The sequence below is a fragment of the Drosophila albomicans genome, chromosome 3, assembly GCF_009650485.2.
Source record: "Drosophila albomicans strain 15112-1751.03 chromosome 3, ASM965048v2, whole genome shotgun sequence".
Classification (NCBI taxonomy): domain Eukaryota; kingdom Metazoa; phylum Arthropoda; class Insecta; order Diptera; family Drosophilidae; genus Drosophila; species Drosophila albomicans.
The window spans coordinates 33,028,266-33,047,866 of record NC_047629.2 but is presented as its reverse complement, the minus strand read 5'-3'; the positions used below and the strand labels follow the sequence as shown (position 1 = coordinate 33,047,866).

Below are 19,601 nucleotides of genomic sequence, written 5' to 3'. Positions count from 1 at the left end.
TATAAATAGTTAAATTGCAATAAGTATTTGAACAACAACTTGAATGTATCTGTTGAACACAGAAGTAACAGCACCATTGGAGTATAATGAAACACCCTGTTGTTGTCTACCAGCAAGCAGTGCTACAAGTTGATTGTCAGGAACCACGAAAAATTAACTGCTTTTTGCAGCGAGCCAGTAAGTTGCTGGAAAAACGTATTTTACGCGGAGCTGTCTTCAGAAAAACTATAAATGTGATTAAAAGCCAAAAATAAGTTGAAAATTGCATCAATTGAATTTTCAGTCTGTGTTCTATGCATTGGTTAATTACAATAAATGTTTGAATTTCAATTTAAGTGTAACGACGAAGAAGGTTTAAACGGTTAAGCAACAGCATCATTTGAGTATAACATTTCGGTTAGCAGTGTTAATAAAACACCCTGTGGCTGAGAAACCAGCCATTTACTCAAAACAGAGTAAATAACAGCTGATAGTAAAATTTGTAACTCCTTTTGTTTTAATTTACTAAAATGGTTGACCAACTCCATGATGATGACTGGATAAATATTGTAAGGTATCTAACCCTAAGAGATCAATTATCGTTAATGTGTACATGCCAGTACTTTGAGAACATTGTTAAAAAGAGCTGGCAATGCACGGCCATGGCAGAAGTGGACGCGGACGTTCTGCAAGTGTTCAAAAAGAAGCCGCAACGAATGCACTGCTTTCTGCAGTTAGCCAGTAAATCACTGAAGAAACTAATTCTACGCGGCGCTGAACTAGAACTATTGCTGCCATCTTGGAAGATCTACGACTTTCAGCAACTGCACAGCTTGGACTGCCATGTTTGGTGTGTGCACAGTTTCGACCAGACTACATTGCTGCTCGCTCAAATATTTCCCAATGTCACCGAACTCAACATTAAGGACATGAGTGGTGGCCATGGCATCTGGAACTTTAAACGCGTGCAGGAGCTAACATTGAATTCCACTTCATTGAATGCACCAGTGCTGGATCGCATTTTTGCCAAGATGCCGTTGCGCAGACTGTCGCTATTTCCATTCTTTAGCTCCCAGTTGGATGACCTTTCACTTGTCCATAGATGCACAACATTGAAAGAGTTTGTCATTCATGATTTCAATTTGAAGTTCGATATGTTGCGGAGTTTGCTAAATTTGCCAAATTTCTATCGATTAACTTTATACACCCGAGAATATTACGAAAACTATATGCGTAATTTGAGGGCATTGGAACAAGAATATCGAGTGACATCTCTGATATTTAGAGCATGCTTCTGGTTCTTTCCCAATGTCAGCTCGTATATTGTTCGCTTCAAGAATCTTCGACGTCTGGTCATGCTGGATGATGATATCGATAATTGTCAGCTAATGCTCATTTGCTCTCAACTGAAACATTTGGAGTCATTGCACTTAATGCAGATTAGCGAATCCTTCTCTGCCAGCGATTTCTGGAATATGGTCGACGCTTGCAATTCTTTGAAGGAAGTCAGCATATCGTTCAACGATTTGGAACCAAATTTCTTGGAGGAGAGCAAGAAACTTATTGATGGAGTGTTCGTGAGTCGCAATTCGCCTCTGACGCTTCACGTGTATAACACTATTTTGGACCTTGATGTGCAGGAGGTAAGAAAACGTCATTAAATGGTTATTTTAACTGATTGATTGGTTGAATTTCCATTGTAGACTCTCGATGCACTGCAGCATCCGCTGCTGGAGATTTCGTTTGATGAAGTGCTGATTGAAACATTGGCAACAGCACCTGACGCATTTATAGAAACCGAATTTGTACCTAACGAATTGTATTCAACACATAAAGGAGCACCCAACTAAATTCGTATATAAACAACTCAGCAAAGACTGCAAAGCACGCACTCTGTGATTATTATGAATGTCGCTGGTAAAAATCGGTTTTATGTACATTTTGCATTTTTAAAATCAGTCATTTATATCGCAAAGGACTCAAGTGATCTCAAAAAATCATACATTAAAAAAAAAGACGACGAAATGATTCAGCTGCAATGAAGGAGTTGGAAACCTCTGACATCAATTATGACATTTAACTCCACCTAGTATTTGTTCAAAATAAAACAATAGTATTTCATAATCAGAATGCTTCCAATAGATGGCGTTTAGATAATAAACCTTTTTTGTATGTATATATAATATATATTTTTAAATAGCTAAAATATAATGAATAAAATCAGTTTTGATAAAAGTGAATTCATTTATTTACTAGATTTTAAAATTACCATGTCACAACTTCTATGTATGAGGGAAGATTTGATTCGCAAATAAATAAGAATTCTTCTGTACATGGGCTATCATAAAGTTCAACGCTTTTGTCGGATAAATGAATTCGGCCGCAGTATTCGGGTCCGTGGGAGTGAGTTGGTTGATTTGTAGCCCACTTTGGGTATTCGCCCTTGGGATCTCCAGTTGTGAATGAATGATACACTTTTTTTCCTGGTAGTTCAATTAAGTCCACCCAGTACATCCAGGATCCAATCTTATGTTGCAAGGCTGTCACTTCCTCTAGAGTTTGCAAATTGGCAAGATGTCCGCCCATAGAATGACATTTAATAACCGCTTTAAACCAGTTTATGCGATTTTCATTTTCGATGTAGTAATATTTTGAACCTATTTTCTGAAAAGGTTCAATTTTCGCATAAAAATCCGATGGAATATTAAATCCATTTAATATAGTAGTATTAAAACCTAAAAAAAAAATGTTTAGTTAAGGAAATAAACGAACTTTGCCTTCTTACCTTTTGTTGTTTCAAGCAATACTGCGATAAATAATACTTTAAATATGAAAAAATACATCCTTCAGCAGTCGTTCGTTACCCTTACAAATAAAATATACAATGCGAAAAGCTTTTACACAGAGCTCTCTTATATAGGCAGAGATCGAATTATAATTTTACATATTGCGGTTGGGGAATAAATAACGTAACCTCAGAAAAAACATATATTTTTATAAAGTTAAACGAAATCACTTATTGAATTTATATTGATTGTATATGCAGAAGTATTAAATAGGTTAAATTTGAATATTATAAATTAAATAAAACAGGGACTGTTATAATGAATATTAACTTCTTATCGTTAAAAAGGATAAAATGCATTGTTAAATTTATCAAAATCAAAATGTGCACATTTCTGACCACATAATATATGAATTAATATCAATATATATGAGTCGATGTAGCCATATCCACCTGAAGACCCAGATCTCAGCAAAATATCGCAAGTATATTATAAAATTATCATATTTTAATTATCATTTGCAATTATGATTGCTGGAGTTAAGCCTAGATCCCGTCGCTGAACAATACAACATTCTACCCCATGTATTATTCTTTGCATTGTTTCATATGTGATCTTTAATAAATACATGATGATACACTTACTTTATTTACAAAAACAAAGTATGTAATTTATTTTTATCAAAAAAAAAAAAAAAAAAAAAAACAACGGATTAACATACTAGTTTTTATGAACGTTTTAATTTTATTTCATCAAATACCAGTGAAAGTAAGTTTTGTAGTTAATCAAAATATTCCAAACGTACATCTCTTTTTCAATTACCAAGTTAGAATTTTAATGAATCTGGGAATACTTGATTCGCATATAAATAAATATTCTAGTGCACATGGGTGGTCATTAAGAACAATACTTCCATCGCTTACAAAAACTTGGCCACAAAATTCATTTTTCAGGGCATTATTTGGTTCACCTTTAGCCCACTTTGGATATTTGCCTTTGGGTTCGCCTGTTGTGATTGATACAAATGTTTTATTAGTTGGTAATGCAGTCAAGTCCACCCAATATGTTGGCCGTCCTATCTTATTTGATAAAGCTGTCAAATCTTCAAGAGTCCGTAAATTAGCAAGATGCCCGCCCATAGTATGACATTTACTCGCTGCAGAGAACCAATCTAGAGGCTTTTCACTTTCGATAAAGTAAAAACTTGAACCAATTTTTTCAAAAGGTTCTATTTTTGCATGAAAGTCCGATGGAATATCCAATCCAGTTGTGATATTAGTATTAAATCCTATAAAAATATGTTTAGTTATTGAAATAAACATACTTTTTCTTCTTACCTTTCGTTGATTCAAATAATACTATGATAAATAATACGTTTAATATTGCAAAATACATCCTTCAGCTGTCGTTATTTCCGCTTGAGAATAAAATATACAATACGGAATTTTTTAGTATGAAGCACTGCTTTTATACTTGATGATTGAATTATAAATAAGCACTTCAACTTATTTGTTGAGGTTGGGGAATAAATTGCTCATCATAGAAAAAGTAAAGCTCTGTTTGCGATGAGAGGGAACGATAGAAATATTTATAAAATACCATAATCCACAAACAGTTTGTATGTGTAACTTAACAAATTTTAAGCCTGTTTGAAAGAAGAGCTACAAAGAAAGATTTGAATGTTTCGTTTTGTTTTCTTCAATGTTACTTGTTGTATTTGTTTTGAATACATACACATAAAAATAATACATATATTAAAAATCATAAAAAATAAATATACATATATAGTAATTACGCTTTATCAGCCTAGTTGAAAAATGCGGTTAGTTTAAAACCGATCGAGGTCGCAAAAGTGCGAAACGATGAACCAACAAATATATATTTATATCAATATACTTATGTATGTGTTGGCTTAGCGATCAAATGCTACTGGAGCATTAGTTGATCGATTTTAAAAATGCTTCAACTATGTTACTAAATTACAGTTCAGTATAGTTAGAAATTAGTTATTGCTGTTTATGCTGTTATTGATTGTTAATTGTTAATTAAATATTCTGGCAACTTTTACGTATATGTATGTATATAAAGTATATATCTATATATTTTTGAATGCATATATAAATTATATATGTTTATATATATATATGTATGTATATATGATACAAATCTAAGTTTGCTTAGTTTACGGGCTAAAATGTTTATACTCGTAGTTAATTTTTGCTAAACGATCACAATGAACAGGCACTCACATTCACATTCACCCACACACTCGCACTCACATTCGCATTCGCACTCATTCGCTTATATCTTACAAATTTCGCACTTACAACTTAGGGTGCTGAACTTAACTTAATCGCTAAATTGGGTTCTTGTTACGTATTCCTTACATCGAATTCGACAGTTCTTAATGCTCAACAGCGACTTCAAATAAGAATTGAATCGATTCCTTATATATCTCGGTTTTACACATATTTCTATATATATATATATATATATATATATATATATATATATATATATATATATTTGATCGATTATATAATTGAAGGCGTTGACTTGGTTTGTCGCCATCCGTTTGATTGCTTATCATTTTGTTTTTGTTTTCAATTGCTTTGACAAAAGTTTTTAGAAAATTTTGGACTTGCATTTCGTATATACTCGGTTCTAATAACATTTTTGTTTCATGGATTGAATGACTGAGAGTTTTGTGGACAGGGGGCGTGCAGCGGACGGGGCGGGAGGGCGGCGTTACGTGGCGTGGCATGATATGATGATCCACCTCGACTGCACTTGTTCGCTAGCTAGCTCGCTTCCATCGTTTCATTTCCTTTTTATTTCTTTTTTTTTGTGTATTTAATTGTTTTTATCGTTGTGCGTAGCAGCTCTAGTAGAATAATCACAGCAAATCGGCGCAAACGCCACCGAACCACGCCATATAAAGTGGCAGCAAGTAGACGACAAGCGCCCTTCGCAGTGACATCTTCTCAGGTGCACTGGAGGTGCGCGTAGCGCCATCTGTCGACGAGTGGTGCATTCCATCATCGACATCCTCATCGTTATCGTTGTCGTCATCGTCGTTAGTATTATGCGACTCATCCAAATCGTTGTGATCGTGTGTCACATGCGTGTTATGCAGTAGCGGATTCTTGTCATCCACATTGGGTCGAGACGTGTGCGTGGTCACCGCCGGATGTGTATCCTCATCGTCATCGTTCTCGGAATCCACGCGCACCGATGGATGCTCTCCGTCGGTCTTGACATTTGGCTCGAAGGGACCCAGGCCAGAGCCTTCGTCGTCGTCTTCGTCGTCCTCGGAACCCGAACCAGAGCCAGCGCCGCTGCCCATATAGGGTTCCTCTGCAATAGATTAATTTGCATTTGTAATATATTTTTTAAATATACTTTTAATCGCCTTACCTTGCTCACTCCAGTCCACATCTTGACCGTTGTACGCATTGCGCAGATGATTGATCGCATTCTTCAGGTGGAACAGATGTGTGGACATTTGAGCTGTTTGACGTGTGCTCGCTGGATTGCCGCTGAACTCTGGATTCGAACCATGCTCTGTAGTCACCGAGTGCATATATCTAAGAAGAGACAAAAGAGTGTTGATTAAGCTATGCATGGCATTGCAGCTGATCTCCGCTTACCTGTCGATGGTGTGCCCATTCCAGCACATGCCATCCACATCAGAGGAGGCAGCGATGTCTTCGTTGCTGCAGATGGAGTGCGGCAGGTTCGACCAGAACTTCTTGTAGTCCTTCACACGCTGACGGATATCACGCACAATCTTGTCCAGAATGGGTTCCCGACTGCCACCCATGCCTTCACCGTCGTCATCGTCGTTGTCATTGCGATTCTGCTGCTGTTGCTTGCGCCGTTGCTGCTTGCGACGCTGCTGTTGCCTCCTGTTTCCACCGCCGTTTCCATTTCCATTTCCGTTGCCATTGCCAGACTGAGTGGCACCTTGTTCCTGTGATTGCGGTGATGTGGACTCTTGCGAGCCAGGATCTGCGGCACGTCGTTCACGCAATACAATCGCCTCATCCAAGGTGGCATCGATGTCCAATGTATCCGCCTCTGGAGTGCTCTCTGCATGTAATTCCTGCATAGCCAACATTAACTTGGGATCAGCCGAGCGCTTGGCACGTCGCAAAGTGGGACGACCACAGCCCTGGAAGACGCGATTCGTAATATCTTGGCCAGAATCCTGAAATTAAAGAGAAGGAAATATGTTAAAGGATATTGCAATTTAAAATTAGTTGTTACAAATATAGTTTGAATTTGAATTATTCGAACTGCTTGGAATGCATTGGGGGAACAGTTGCACTGCTTTTACGCATACAGTATACAAGAACACTGCTTGTAAGCAGTTTAACCACTGCAAGCTAAACTAGCGTAATTTCAAATCAGTCACTGAACATTAAATAGCAAATAAAAAACAGTAGATATTTAATTGTAATGAATCAGTTAACCGATTTCATCCGACTGCTGCACAACCTCAACCTCAACGACATCTATTAATAGCCAATAAATAATAAGAAGATAAACCGCGGTTTGATAGGAAATGCGCTACAACAAAAACAACAACAGAATAATAAAAAAAACAGCAGTCGCAAGCACTTAAGCAACCTTAGCTTAGCGATCTGTTCGAGTGAGAGCGAGACACCTTCATAAATTGTTTGCCTGTGTCAGCGTCTGACTGCTCTGCTCTGTTTTTATCAGCAACTCTTTATCTGCAGTGTGTTGGGCTGTTGACACGAACTGTTCCGACTACCATTTACAGTTTGGGGGGTCGTGTTAAGGTTCGGCATGGTTCGGAGTTCGGGGCTTTAAGTTTAGGGCTGGCACTTCAAAGCGGCCGCCGCTTTGACACGCTTATTTGGGCCTATCCCAATGTATTTAGCGCAACTAACTGTAGTAGCTAAGCTCTCTCCTTCTCCCTCTCCCGCTCTCTCTTGCTCTCTCTTCCTCTCTGTGCAATCTCTGATTTGATAAAAATAAACTGGCAAAAGTCAAGAAACTAATAAGAATTAAATTAAAAACTATTTTGCTTTCGGTCTCTCTACCCTTTTATGAGGCCGACTGCAAAAACACAAAAAAGAGCACGCAAATAAACACATTAAAAGCCAAATGCCGCACTCTAACAACAGCAACAACAGCAGCAACAACAACTCACACACACGCACACAAAAAAGTAGAAATGTATAAATTTTAAATGGAAATATAAATTAAATTCATATGGGAACCAAATGTTGTGCAAATAAATCGTTAAAATGGCAAACAAAACACAGAATTTATTAAAAGAAACTATGGTAAACAATAAACAAGTTCAACACAAATAAAAGAACAACAAATAGTTGTTGGAGCGTATCAGTTGGGAGAATTGATTGTTTTTTAAATATTGTTGTAATCAAAAATCAATAAGTTATTTGTAAATATTATGGGCATAATATTTGTGCCAAAAAATTACAACAACCGAAACCACAAGATTATTAATCAATTTTATAGTAGTTTGTTGTTTGCTCAGACGAAACTAAGGAACGCAAAATAGACAAAATTCTATTCTAAATTCTGAAACGAATCAAGTGGCACTTTTAAACGGTTTTCCCCTAACTTTGTGCGATCGGGTTAGTCAGCTATTCAAATGAGTTTGAGCATAAGTCCCCACGGACCGTTGACAGCTTTATGAGATAATTTATAACTCAGAAGCATAAACTAAAATCAATGAGCACAGCAAAACTAGAAACAAAGCCAAAAACGAGGGAGCCAAGTGTGCTTCTACCCTATCTGTTTTTATCCTATATGTTCGATATAGTACCATATATAAAATATAGAAAAAAGTTTCTATGAATTTGTCATTCGATGTTTGATAAATATTTTTAAATTAATATAAATATAGTTAACATTGAAGAGATTCCTCAGTTTATATCTTTTTAATTATTAGTAAAGCGTTGTTTATAGATATTTTATAGGTGCTCACGAAATAATAATAAAATATAATTTGATGCAAGTTGAACGTGAACCAAAGGTGCCTTTTTTTTTTGTTGGCTATGCGATTAACTTCGAATAAAGATTTGAGAATCGGATAAGACTATCCAGTTTATGGTCACAGGGTATTAAAAAAAAGAAATACAGCAGCTGTTTGTGAAACGAGTTATGCAACAGAATTGATGTGAATTATGCTAAACGCACTCACCTGGAAGTTCATGATGGCCTCGGAGATTTTGATATTGATGGGCTCGACAACCATGACAATGTTGAAAGAGCCCAGCATACGTTCCGCCACCTTGTCCATGGCCAAGGCAAAGTTCTCCCACTCGGTGTCAAACTCATGCAGATAGTGTAAACAGCCCTTGATCACATTCACACAGTAATTAGTGCAAGGTTTCTCCGTGTAGCCTTTGCAGGCGCCGCAATGCTGCATCTTGGTCAAGGCGCTTGTGCAATCGGGATTGAGACGAATCTACAAAAAGAGATTACAAATATTATACTGAAATATTTAACCAACTTTAAGCCAGCTTTACTTACAGCTAGAATGCGCTTAGAGACATCGGCAGCGGTGGCCAGAGCTTGGCCATAGGTGCGTGTTGCCACAAAGGAACGTTTGATTTGCACGGATAGCTTGTCGGGCACATCGCCGAATGGTTTCAGTTCCTTCATATGCTGGCTGACGCATTGCATGTATCTGCAAGATAGAAGCGAGAAGAAGAATAAAATATATGAACAATTGTTTTGGCGTGGGCAGGAAATCGTTGCTTGTTAAAGGCAATAAGCTGAACGACTCGCGGGAAAATCATAAAACTAGTCAGCGACTCGTCTTCCACTCGCTGCATGCTGCATGCTGCATGTTGCATGCTGCCTGTTGCACCTATTGGAGTACAGCAGCTGCTGATGTTGTTGCACTTGTAAGGCTGCAACCAGTTGGTCAGCAGGCCATTGAATGTCCAAGTCAAAGTGAGCTCGCAGCTGAAGCTATTTAGAAATTACTTGGACTCAAGAGGCTGGATTAGATGATTGCTGCGAACGACATTCCTAAAGAGCTCGGGGCAGTCCTAGAAGTTTCAAAGTCAATCTACCATTTGGCTTGGATCACCAATAAGTTCATTAAACTTTTGGACAATCAGCAGAATTGTCTGTTTCTAACACCCGTTGAAGTTCACATGCTCAACTCTCTCCAACTGCTGAAGCTGCCCCTTCATTAAGTGCAGCACACTCCATTTGAAGCAGTGACTCGTCGACCCCCCCGACGACAACAGCAAATATCAAATACGAAAGCGACAGTTGAGAATGCTCTACGGTTAAATACCTGTTAACAGATTTTAGTGATGTCTAAAAGAAAAGGAGTTTGCCATAAAGGTTAATGATTTTTATATATCATACTAAAATATTCTTTTAATGTATGCATTTGTTCTAGTATTATTTTTATTAATTTTGTTGTTTTCTCTTATTAATTGAAGCTAGTTTTATCATAAATAATTTCCAAGTTCATTTATTATCCATTTATAACTATTAACTCAGCTTGTTGTCAGGTTTAAGTTCACGCTTCTAATTTAAATTAATTCAATTAAGCAAATTGAACTAATTGTAAAATTTTAGTTCCAAATTTAGACTTAGATTTGGAGATGTAGTTGTTTATCCATGAAGCGAACGAATAGAATGGCTTCATATCTACAGAGTTGAAGCTGCGTTGCTGTTTATCACTAAACTATTATACTCTGCTATGCTATGACTATCGGGTATAGCGGGCAGCAAGTGGCGGCAATTACGCCTCGCCATCGCCATCGTCATCGTCAGCGTTGTGGCAATAAATGGACAACGTGCCAAAGCACGTACGACAAAAACTAAAACGATGACAATAAAAACGAATTGCAGGCAGCACTAACAACAACAACAACAACAACAGCAATTGGAAAGCGCGTGGGTAACACGAGCCGAAGCTCACCAAGGATGGGGTTGGCACTCGGATTGTGCCGCCAAAGCAAAGCTGAAAAAATACTTGGAGCTGGAGCCAAAGTGCCATTTGGCCAGGCGCGCGTAACAATTGAAGCCAGTTCTCAACCAGGCTTTGGCTTTGGCTTTGGTTTTACAGGGGCAATGAGCCAAGTGGGCGCTATTTTGGTGCTGCAGGAAATGCGAGCAGCTGACGCAGGAACTGCCGCAAAGTGGATACGACGCACATACTCAGTATGTTGTGGGCATGGGTATATGCACAAGCTAATTACGTAGGTAACATTGGGCAGAAATTTGTTGATTTCTTTGATTTGCTGATTTAATCTGAAGTGGGCGTTGAAGAGCTGAAGAGTCTAAATTGGTAAATGTTTTTTTTTGTACTCTATGCTTATACTCTATACCCGCTACTCAAAGGGTAACTTTTTGCTAACAGTATATGTATATAACGATCGATATACCTGGTATAGCCTTCGGTATATTTTGTTTGAAATTAGTAGCGGGTTAGTTTTAAACTTGCAGCTTAGTTTAGTTAATGTTCACATCAAAAAGTGTATATTTAAAATAAATCTTCGATAAATTAACTTTAGGTTTTAAACCAAATTAATACAGTTTTTAATTAGTAGACAATTTGATTTTAATAATAAATTATAGCAATTGAAGGAATAATATTGTATTATACTATTTCAGCTTCTCTTAGAATAAAATATGCTGGTGTTATGTCTACTATTCAAATAGTTGAGCGATTTATTAAAATACCAGAACTTCAACGACAGAAATATTCAGAAACCCATCTAAAACTATTTCACTTGCATTTTGCATCTTCAACTTTGTTTGCTTTATGATTTCATAGCAATGGAATTTATCCTCCAACAATTTGCTTCGCAGTTTAACTTTACAATGCAGCTTCATATTTGTTGCTCTGTTGCTGAATAATTCTTTGGAATTTAGCTGACGCTGTTGCAATAAGGAATGCAATTTCCTCTCCATTCAGATTTGTTTTCTATTAAGCTTGCTGAAGAAGTTGAAATTATTTAGCTAAGAGCATTTAAAATTCGTTGAGCAAACTTTGCTTAATTTCCCCATTTTCCTGTTAAGCGTTTCAACCGCAGGCAACAACCAACCAAAGCGAGTGAGTGAAGCAAACAAACAAATAAAGCAGCAAAAACAATAGGGCAATTCCAACCTATATGAAATTGCACACCAACTCTAGAGTACAGACTGAGTTAGAAAAGCAAAGAGGGGGAAAGAGAGAGCACGCGAGTCAAGCAGTCAAAGTTTCATCAAAGCTTTGCCCCATTCAGTCAAGTCAGGGCGGCAGCAGTCAGTCAACCATTCGACGCTCGACACTTTGCGGTTTCACACGTCTGTAGCTCCAAATCAAATCTGTCAAGCGGAGGCCTGAATATTGTGTGTGCTTTTGCCAGGGGTTTCGATTACCCATTATACGAATACGAATACGAATACGAATACGAGTATGAGTATGAGTACTCGTTTGTTGTTGTTATGGTTACTCACTTTTCGTCAAAGGCGTACTGTGCATTCAGCACCGTGAACATCTTTTGATAGAGCGTGCTAAAGAACTTGTCCATCACCTCCAAGAGATCGACGCGACCGCGAGCATAATAGTTCTCCAGTTCGTTGAATAGATCCGAAAACACATACGAATGCTGTTGATAGATGACGCCATATGTGCGCATAAACATCGTATGAAATTGTCCCTTCGATTCCTGCAGCAATTTGCGGAAAATATCTGCAAAGAAAAGACCACAAACGCAATGAAATGGAAAATGTAACCACAATTTTTCTCAACTTTTTTTTATTGAAATGGCGCACATCCGGCTGCTAAATGTTTAGAGAGAATATTTGTGGCAACTGTTTGTCGTTGCAGTTGATGTCGCTCTTGCAGCATCCGCTGCACAAAATATCTCAAAACTCAAACATCCGCATAGTTAGTTAGTGCATGCCACATTCCACATGCCACATGCCACTTGACATTGCGTCAGTTGGTGGCAGTTTCACTCTGTGTTCTCTGCTCTGTCGTCATGTAACCCGAAGCCCGTATGATCACCATTGACATCAAACCAGAACTAGAACCACTTGACACCCGCAATATCGTTAACAAATCTCTAATCTGTGAGCTGTCTACATGCAATTAGAGTTGCGATTTCTTTTGGTAGCGCCTTCTGTTGGCAGTTTCAAGTGGCTGTTGAGCGATATTTCTGCTTTTGTAACTTACCATTAAATTTGGTTGCCTTGCTGCCCAGCAGGCCAGACATTTTGGTTATCTGCTCCTTTGTGTGCCATTCGAGCTGTTGCCGCGACTGTCCCGCCATCCGCGTCTCCATGTTGTAGGTGCAGCAGGTGCCCACCGATGGCGACTCGCAGTAGCGTAGCACGCGTTCTGTAATTAGAGATGGACAGATTGGTTAATTGTGTAACAGATTGACATGCCATTAACTATAGGTAGATAATAGCTCTGTGATATTCAAGGATTAGCTCATTTATTTATAGACAGACAGTAGATTTTTATTTACTTAATTTGTTGAATGTAAGTCGAAGATGAATTTCAATGTCCTTAAAGCAGGAAAAATAAATGAATTTATTTATATATCCACTCCTGTTTAAGCACAAAAATTTAGTTTGAAATTATGAAAATAAATTAACAATTTCCTAATTGTTTTGACGTACTATTAAGCAAAGGAAGATGTTGATGTTTAGACAGTTTATTTCAGAATTTAATTTAATTTGTATAATGTGTTTAATATATAAATCAAAAAAGCATTTCAAAGTGTCCAGAGACGATTAAAACTTGGATATAATTCTTATAATTTCCTTTAATCATATCGCAAGCCTTATACATACATATGTGTTAAACATGAAATAATTTATCGATTAGATATCAAGTTCTATTTATATTTTTATGAATATTTGTTTTGTAACATAATCAAACAGTATTCAATAAATACTGTATAGCTATATATTTGTTAGGATTTCATTTCATTAATCAGATTCAAATATAATATATTTGTTTAGAAATTGGTGATGTCGGAAACTTTTTTAAAAGTTAAATTTACAAATAAATAATGAAATATTTAAACCACTGAGAAATATGTCATTCATTGTGATATAATAAAGAGAAAATTGTATAGTTGATATTAGATAATTGATACATAAATTAAAAATACTTTTTGTAGTTTTCAACTGAACTATATTAACTATACTTTAGATTATAAGAGAAGTCAAAGTTATCGTTACATTTAGCCCTAAATAAATGATCGCCAACTATCAACTGCACATTTCATATGGTAATGTAATAACAATAAACGCTGGTAGAGAAGCAAATGCTGCTAAGTAGTTGATTTTGTTTACACAAAGTGAGAAAAGATTCGAAAGATGATAATTTAGTCGACAATTTGCCGATATGTAAATGATCGCATGGTGCTGATCTAATGAGCTCAGAAATGTGCTGGTTCCGTAATCTTTTGGAGCACATCAGGACCACCATAGAGCGCCACTGGAGTTTACTGTCTGCTCTCTACACTGTCTGCTGTCTGCTGTCTAGAGTCTGGAATCTGTTTGTTGATTAGTGCCCGCATCAATAGTCACAAATTCCAATACGATGAATTGCCGCGTTTTGTGTTCGCTGTTCGGTTTGTGTGTTTGCTTGGGCATTAGAGAGCCACTGTTGATGGCTGTTGCTTGGATGCGTTTCATTTGTTTGCTGGTCAGTCAACTAACCAGAAGGTACTACAAATAGCAGTTGATGAACATTCCAAGAATTGGAACTTGCCACTGCTGCTGCTGCCGCTGCTGTTGCAGTGGCACTTTGACTCGACGTTGCCACTTGACATGGTAACCAAAAACCCAAAACCAAAGGCTGGTCAAGTCACCTTTTCTCTCTGTCTCTCTCTCTCTCTCTGTCTGATTTTCTATTTTGTTTTCTTTTTTTTCACAAGAAAACAAACGAAGCGTTTGCTACCGCCATAATGGCATAACGAGTAACCGTAACCCGAACCTGAACGAACTCACGGATACGGGCGTGGCATTCTCCCCAGCCCCCTTTTGAGATTCTCAAATGTTTTCCGGGCATATTTACGCAAACATTTAACACGTTTACTTGTTGTTGTGTTGTTGTTGTTTTTTTTTTTATAGTCGATCAGGTAGTTGAGGCGCAAACGCGAGGAAAACTATTTAAAAAAGCGAGAAAAATTATGCATTAGTTCCATGCAACGATATAATCATGGTATATTGCACCCATTCCCCATTCCCCATTCCTGAAGTCTCCCCAAATAACAAACTCCCACTACTGAATGCGTCTGGCATTTCTTTTTGGGTGTTTTACGGCCCAGCATTTTTGTTTATTTAGACAATTCTCATGAATGGGCAGACGAGCGTTGCATACAATCGAAAAGTTCCAACACTAATTGAAAGCAAACAAGAATCAAGAATTTTAAAGGTATTACGAAATACCGAACATGGAAATACTCTTATGGATTATAGTTTTGATTTTCGTCAATAATAATAATTACAATTTGTGAAGAATTTGGTTAATGATTGAGGTGATTATAAGAGTTTTTTGAAATCATTTGTAAATTTTGTATGTTAAAACTTTTTCTGATTTTCCAAATTAAAATCTTTATATAATAAATACACATTAAAAATATATAACATTCTAAAAGTAAACATTCAATATTATACTCTTAAAAAATGCATTTAATCTATGCAACATTTCAACTCACAATTTAGTCATACCTTCAGTGAGTGTAAAAAGCATTGCAGATGAATATTTGTAATAGAAATTTTTGGGTGAATCGTTTTGGTTTAGTGTCTAATACAATTTGTATTTCTTGCTGTAGCTGCCAACTCGTACTTGACTTGTTTTGGGGCCTCATAAATTTGTGTTGCCCAGTTAAATGCATCATCTGCAGAGTGCAGAGTGCATAGACGAGAGACGACTGCATTTTGGAGTCTGTGTGTATATTTTGTTTATTTCTAATATAAATTTAGCTACTTTAGTGCACAAAATTTGTAAACAGAACGATGTCTGACAAACAGAGCTGGAACTCATGATTCTCATCGTTTCGTTGGGTTTTTATGAGCTGTACTAATTGTTATGTTGCACAAGATATGAACTAAGTGTGGCGCGTACAACGAAATTGTTGTTTGCTGGCAAACTCGAGCGAAGCCTTTTTGCTTATCTAAATTGCCTCGTTACCAACGGCAACAATTGTGGCAACATTAATTGCCACAGCCAGTGTCTCTAAGCTCTCAGTGTTATTTTGTGTGTGTGACTGGCATGGATAATGCGGTTTAGCCAAGAGATTTGATAGCCAAGTTAATTGAAATCGAGTTGCCAGTTGATGAAGTGATACAACAACATCAAAAATAGAGGAGGCATGCCTCTACAGCCTAGTGACAGTAACTAAGGACATAGAAAAGGATTTATGCGATGTAAGGAAACCCATTAAGTGTCCGCACACATAGCGTAAACCCAACCACATAGAGAATCGATAAAGCGTGGCGTAAAATCTATGTTAAAATAACATTAGTATGAATGGAGAAGGGAGTCTTAAAGTTCCCTCGCTTGCCATTTTTATGAATTGCTGCATAATTTCTCCACAGACAACAATAGAAGGGCGGGCGGGCGGTCGTTATAACAAATGTTGCCAGCCGGGCGAGATGGAAGGAAGGTGTCATGAACATAATAAATGACCTTAACTTACCGATATGCTACTTTTCCTTTTTTTTTCTTTTTGGTTTTGGTTTTTTTACGCTGACTCTACGCAAAAAGCACCCTGTTGTCTAATAGAAAACTCCAGCTTGCTTCTGGGTTTTTTGATAAAATGTAAGCAGGCGAACGAACGGACGGACAGACGGACGGACGGACGTCAGGCAATTTCTCTAACAGCAGTAGAGGGCACCCAACCACCCAAGCAACTAAAGTACCACCCACCCTTCTGGGTCTCACATGTTCTTCTGTGGAAAACACACGCTATTTACTTAGTTGCCGTGGCCCAACTAAGCCGGCACGGGGTGCGTACCCCAAGCCCAAGCCCAAGCCCAAGTGAAAGGCAGTGGAGCGAAATTCATTTTAAATGATTTACTGTAACGATCAACAAACGACTCCTGTGGCGACCATAGAGCACACGCCACAGTCACAGCCACAGCCGGCAACCACCCTTAAGGCAACAGACGACGACGCCAAGCAAATGTTAAAAGGGTGCGAAAGTTTAGCAACGCTTCTCCAAAATAGATAACAGAGAATGAGAGGAAGAGAGAGACTCGAAAGTGTGGGAAGAACACACACAACGGTTGGGGTGGTGACTGTGCTGGGCAGTCAGAGTGTCTAGCAGGTGTCTACGGTTAGTTTGGCTGTCAGAGAGTTAGGCCTTAAGTTTATTCGGATGCTGTCCCTGAGAAATGTGATAAGCAGAAGTAGTAAGTACTATTACGCTGATGCACAAACCCTTGAAATTCTGAAGCAGCCCTTAGCCTGACACTCAACAGGGTGCTTGACACCAAAATGCAACCAACAAAAATGTGCGACGTTGGCATGGCAAAAAAAAGAGCAACACCGTTACCATGGGAAGATGGCAAAGAATTGTGTTTAACTTTTTGAAACTCATTAATTTTAATATAATTACTTTAGGTGTTGCATTAAATCTTTTATAATGAGATTAATTTAAGGGGCTATTAAAAATGATATGAATATAATACAAGACTAATGTTGTAAGAAATGTTGAAATGTTAATAATTAAAAAATTTGATTAAAATTAATATAATGAAAATATATGGTATAATCGGTTTAGTCATTTTAATGCCAACATTACTCCGCAAAGTTAAGCACTTGTTAATAAGTGTAGTTGTGTATTCACATAATTATTTTATGGTATAATATTATATAGCTAGTCAACCAACTATTGTAATAATCTATTCCTCAAACTTAGTGAGTTAAAAGATATTTCCCTAATATATATGCTAAGTTGATTATCGATATGTTGTGAAAAATAGTTATAAGTTAATTATGCAAACTTTTTCATGAAAACTTTTCATTTAATATAAATAATATGTACTTATTTACGCTTGAAACTTTTCAACGAATTTATTTGCCCAACTGTCCCATTTCCAACATAAGAGCAAAAAAGTTTTCCCATTCAAACTCTTCAAATTCCCCAACACACTCGCGTGCTCTATTTCTCTGTCGCTAAATCTCTCCCTCTCTCTCTCTTTTTCTATTGCTTTCTATCATTCTATGCGCTCCACTTGGAGATAAAAGCGCAAACGGGCAAAAATTTTGAAACACAGTTTGCGAGTGAAAAGCCAAAGCAAATAAAAACAAAAACCAAAAACAACACTGCAACAGGAGACAAAAGCAAAGGCCAGAAAGAACTAAAAGCGCCACCGCTCCCAAAAAAAACATACACACACACACAGGCAGCAAAACAAAAGTTGCGTTTTGTCCTCTTCCCCTTTGCGACGAAGAGCAAAACTTTACTTTTGAGTCGAGTTTCAATGGCCAGAGAGCGAGTGAGAGCATGCGAAGTGGCAAAATCTCACTCATCGCTTCGTCCTTTTTGGCTTGGCACAAAAATGCGACGCGGCAGCTTTAGCAGGCGCACAGCAATGAGCAGCAGGGCAGCAACTGTTGCACACGTGGCCGAAAAAACAGCTCAGTGCAAAAGGGAAATGAATAGCCAGACAGCCGGCAAACTCACATTAAAAGAGAGACAGAGAGAGAGCGAGAGAGTATGTGTAACATGCGACGAGCGAGAGAGAGCAAAAAGGAGAGAGACATCGAAAGGGGTCGTTGCACGCGTCAAAAGCAAAAGCTTTCACTTTCGACTGGGGTTGCACTATGCGTTGCGACTTTGTGTTGTGGACAGTGGGCGGGGGTAGTGCGGGGCCAACGCAAACAAAATGGTTGACACGGGCAACAACAAGAACCATTTTCGCTCTCCAATCCCTATCCCTCTATTCTTCGCCTGCCTGTCTGGCTGGGAAATTGCATTAAATAAACTTTGGCTAAGCCAAGATGAAGCATTTGCAGAGCAAAAAAGGTTTAAACAACCTGTGAGCATTTTGCCTCGAGCTCCCAGAGCTCGTTTCATTTAACTTCAATTTCCGCCTGTGCACTGCTTGCTTTTTCATTTTCCATTTTCCCGTTTTGTTGTTGTGGTTGTTGCTCTTCTTGTTGTTGTTGTTGTGCTTAAAAGTTCCTTGCTCAACTTTATGCTTATGGTAATGAGTTTTAATTAGGCGCACAGCAAAACCGAGAGCCCGTTTGAGACGCAGCGAGTCGCAACCACCCCCTGGATGTTGGGAATATAGTTATGGTGTCAGGGGTTGGGTTGGGTCTGTTTTTGGGTTCGCACATTCATTGCCCATAGGCTTTTATAAAGTGTAAAAAAAAAGAGAAATTACAAAAAAAGTGCTTTTAATTCGCCCGTAAATCTGTAAATTGAAAATTTTTAATGGGTGGCAACAGCTGAGGCAACAGTTGCGCTTGAATTGGGTCAAATCTTTTTGGGCCCTTCGTCCATCATAGGAATAGAGGAGAATTTAGCAATTGTTTGTTGGTCATACATCTAACACAAACAATTGCAGTTGGTGCACATTAATCGAAGATCAGGCGGGACTGCATGTGGATTCCAATTGCCAACACATAACTCAATTGCCACCCGCTGTCGTCAAGTGTTGCAAGCAGCAAAGATAAAGCTACAACTCCGCAACTAACGCACTTGTATTTGGCACTTAATTAATTTTACAGCCCTTGGACCTCCCGCTGTCTGCTTCAGTTGAGCGGAAGCCTTACCCAATATCCACCTAGTACTAAGCATTAGTTGGTTTATATTCATACTAATTGATACTTAAAATAACATCGAG

General features: G+C 37.9%; 2 protein-coding genes across 3 annotated transcripts in view; one reads left to right on the top strand and one right to left on the bottom strand.

Annotated features, from left to right (window-relative positions):
* Positions 1–434: 434 nt before the first annotated feature.
* LOC117571108 (uncharacterized) lies at positions 435–2,118 on the top strand. Of its 2 annotated transcripts, XM_034253091.2 has the most exons (3): positions 435–553; positions 1,295–1,622; positions 1,683–2,118. In XM_034253091.2, the coding sequence occupies exons 1-3, from the start codon at positions 510–512 to the stop codon at positions 1,827–1,829; spliced, it is 519 nt and encodes a 172-aa protein (XP_034108982.1). In that variant the 5' UTR covers positions 435–509; the 3' UTR covers positions 1,830–2,118. The 2 variants fall into 2 exon arrangements, with proteins under 2 accessions (XP_034108982.1, XP_034108981.1); XM_034253090.2 differs by having other exon boundaries at positions 435–1,622.
* Positions 2,119–5,274: 3,156 nt separating this feature from the next.
* The window catches only part of LOC117566611 (glypican-6), a 49,282-nt gene continuing 34,955 nt past the window's right edge, over positions 5,275–19,601 (bottom strand). Inside the window, exons 2-8 of the mRNA XM_034246151.2 lie at positions 12,955–13,119; positions 12,234–12,468; positions 9,297–9,453; positions 8,965–9,231; positions 6,416–6,975; positions 6,183–6,352; positions 5,275–6,122 (exon numbers count right to left, since the gene is read on the bottom strand). Of these exons, the coding sequence (XP_034102042.1) occupies positions 5,662–6,122; positions 6,183–6,352; positions 6,416–6,975; positions 8,965–9,231; positions 9,297–9,453; positions 12,234–12,468; positions 12,955–13,119 (2,015 nt within the window). The 3' untranslated portion in view covers positions 5,275–5,661. The remainder of the gene's footprint in view (positions 6,123–6,182; positions 6,353–6,415; positions 6,976–8,964; positions 9,232–9,296; positions 9,454–12,233; positions 12,469–12,954; positions 13,120–19,601) is intronic.

What these genes read in the sequence shown, in the direction of transcription:
- LOC117571108 (XM_034253090.2), top strand. Translation starts at nt 510, where the DNA reads ATGGTTGACCAACTCCATGATGATGACTGGATAAATATTGTAAGGTAT. An exon ending in TGGACCTTGATGTGCAGGAG is followed by an intron (nt 1,623 to 1,682) that starts GTAAGAAAACGT and finishes TTTCCATTGTAG; the next exon opens with ACTCTCGATGCACTGCAGCA.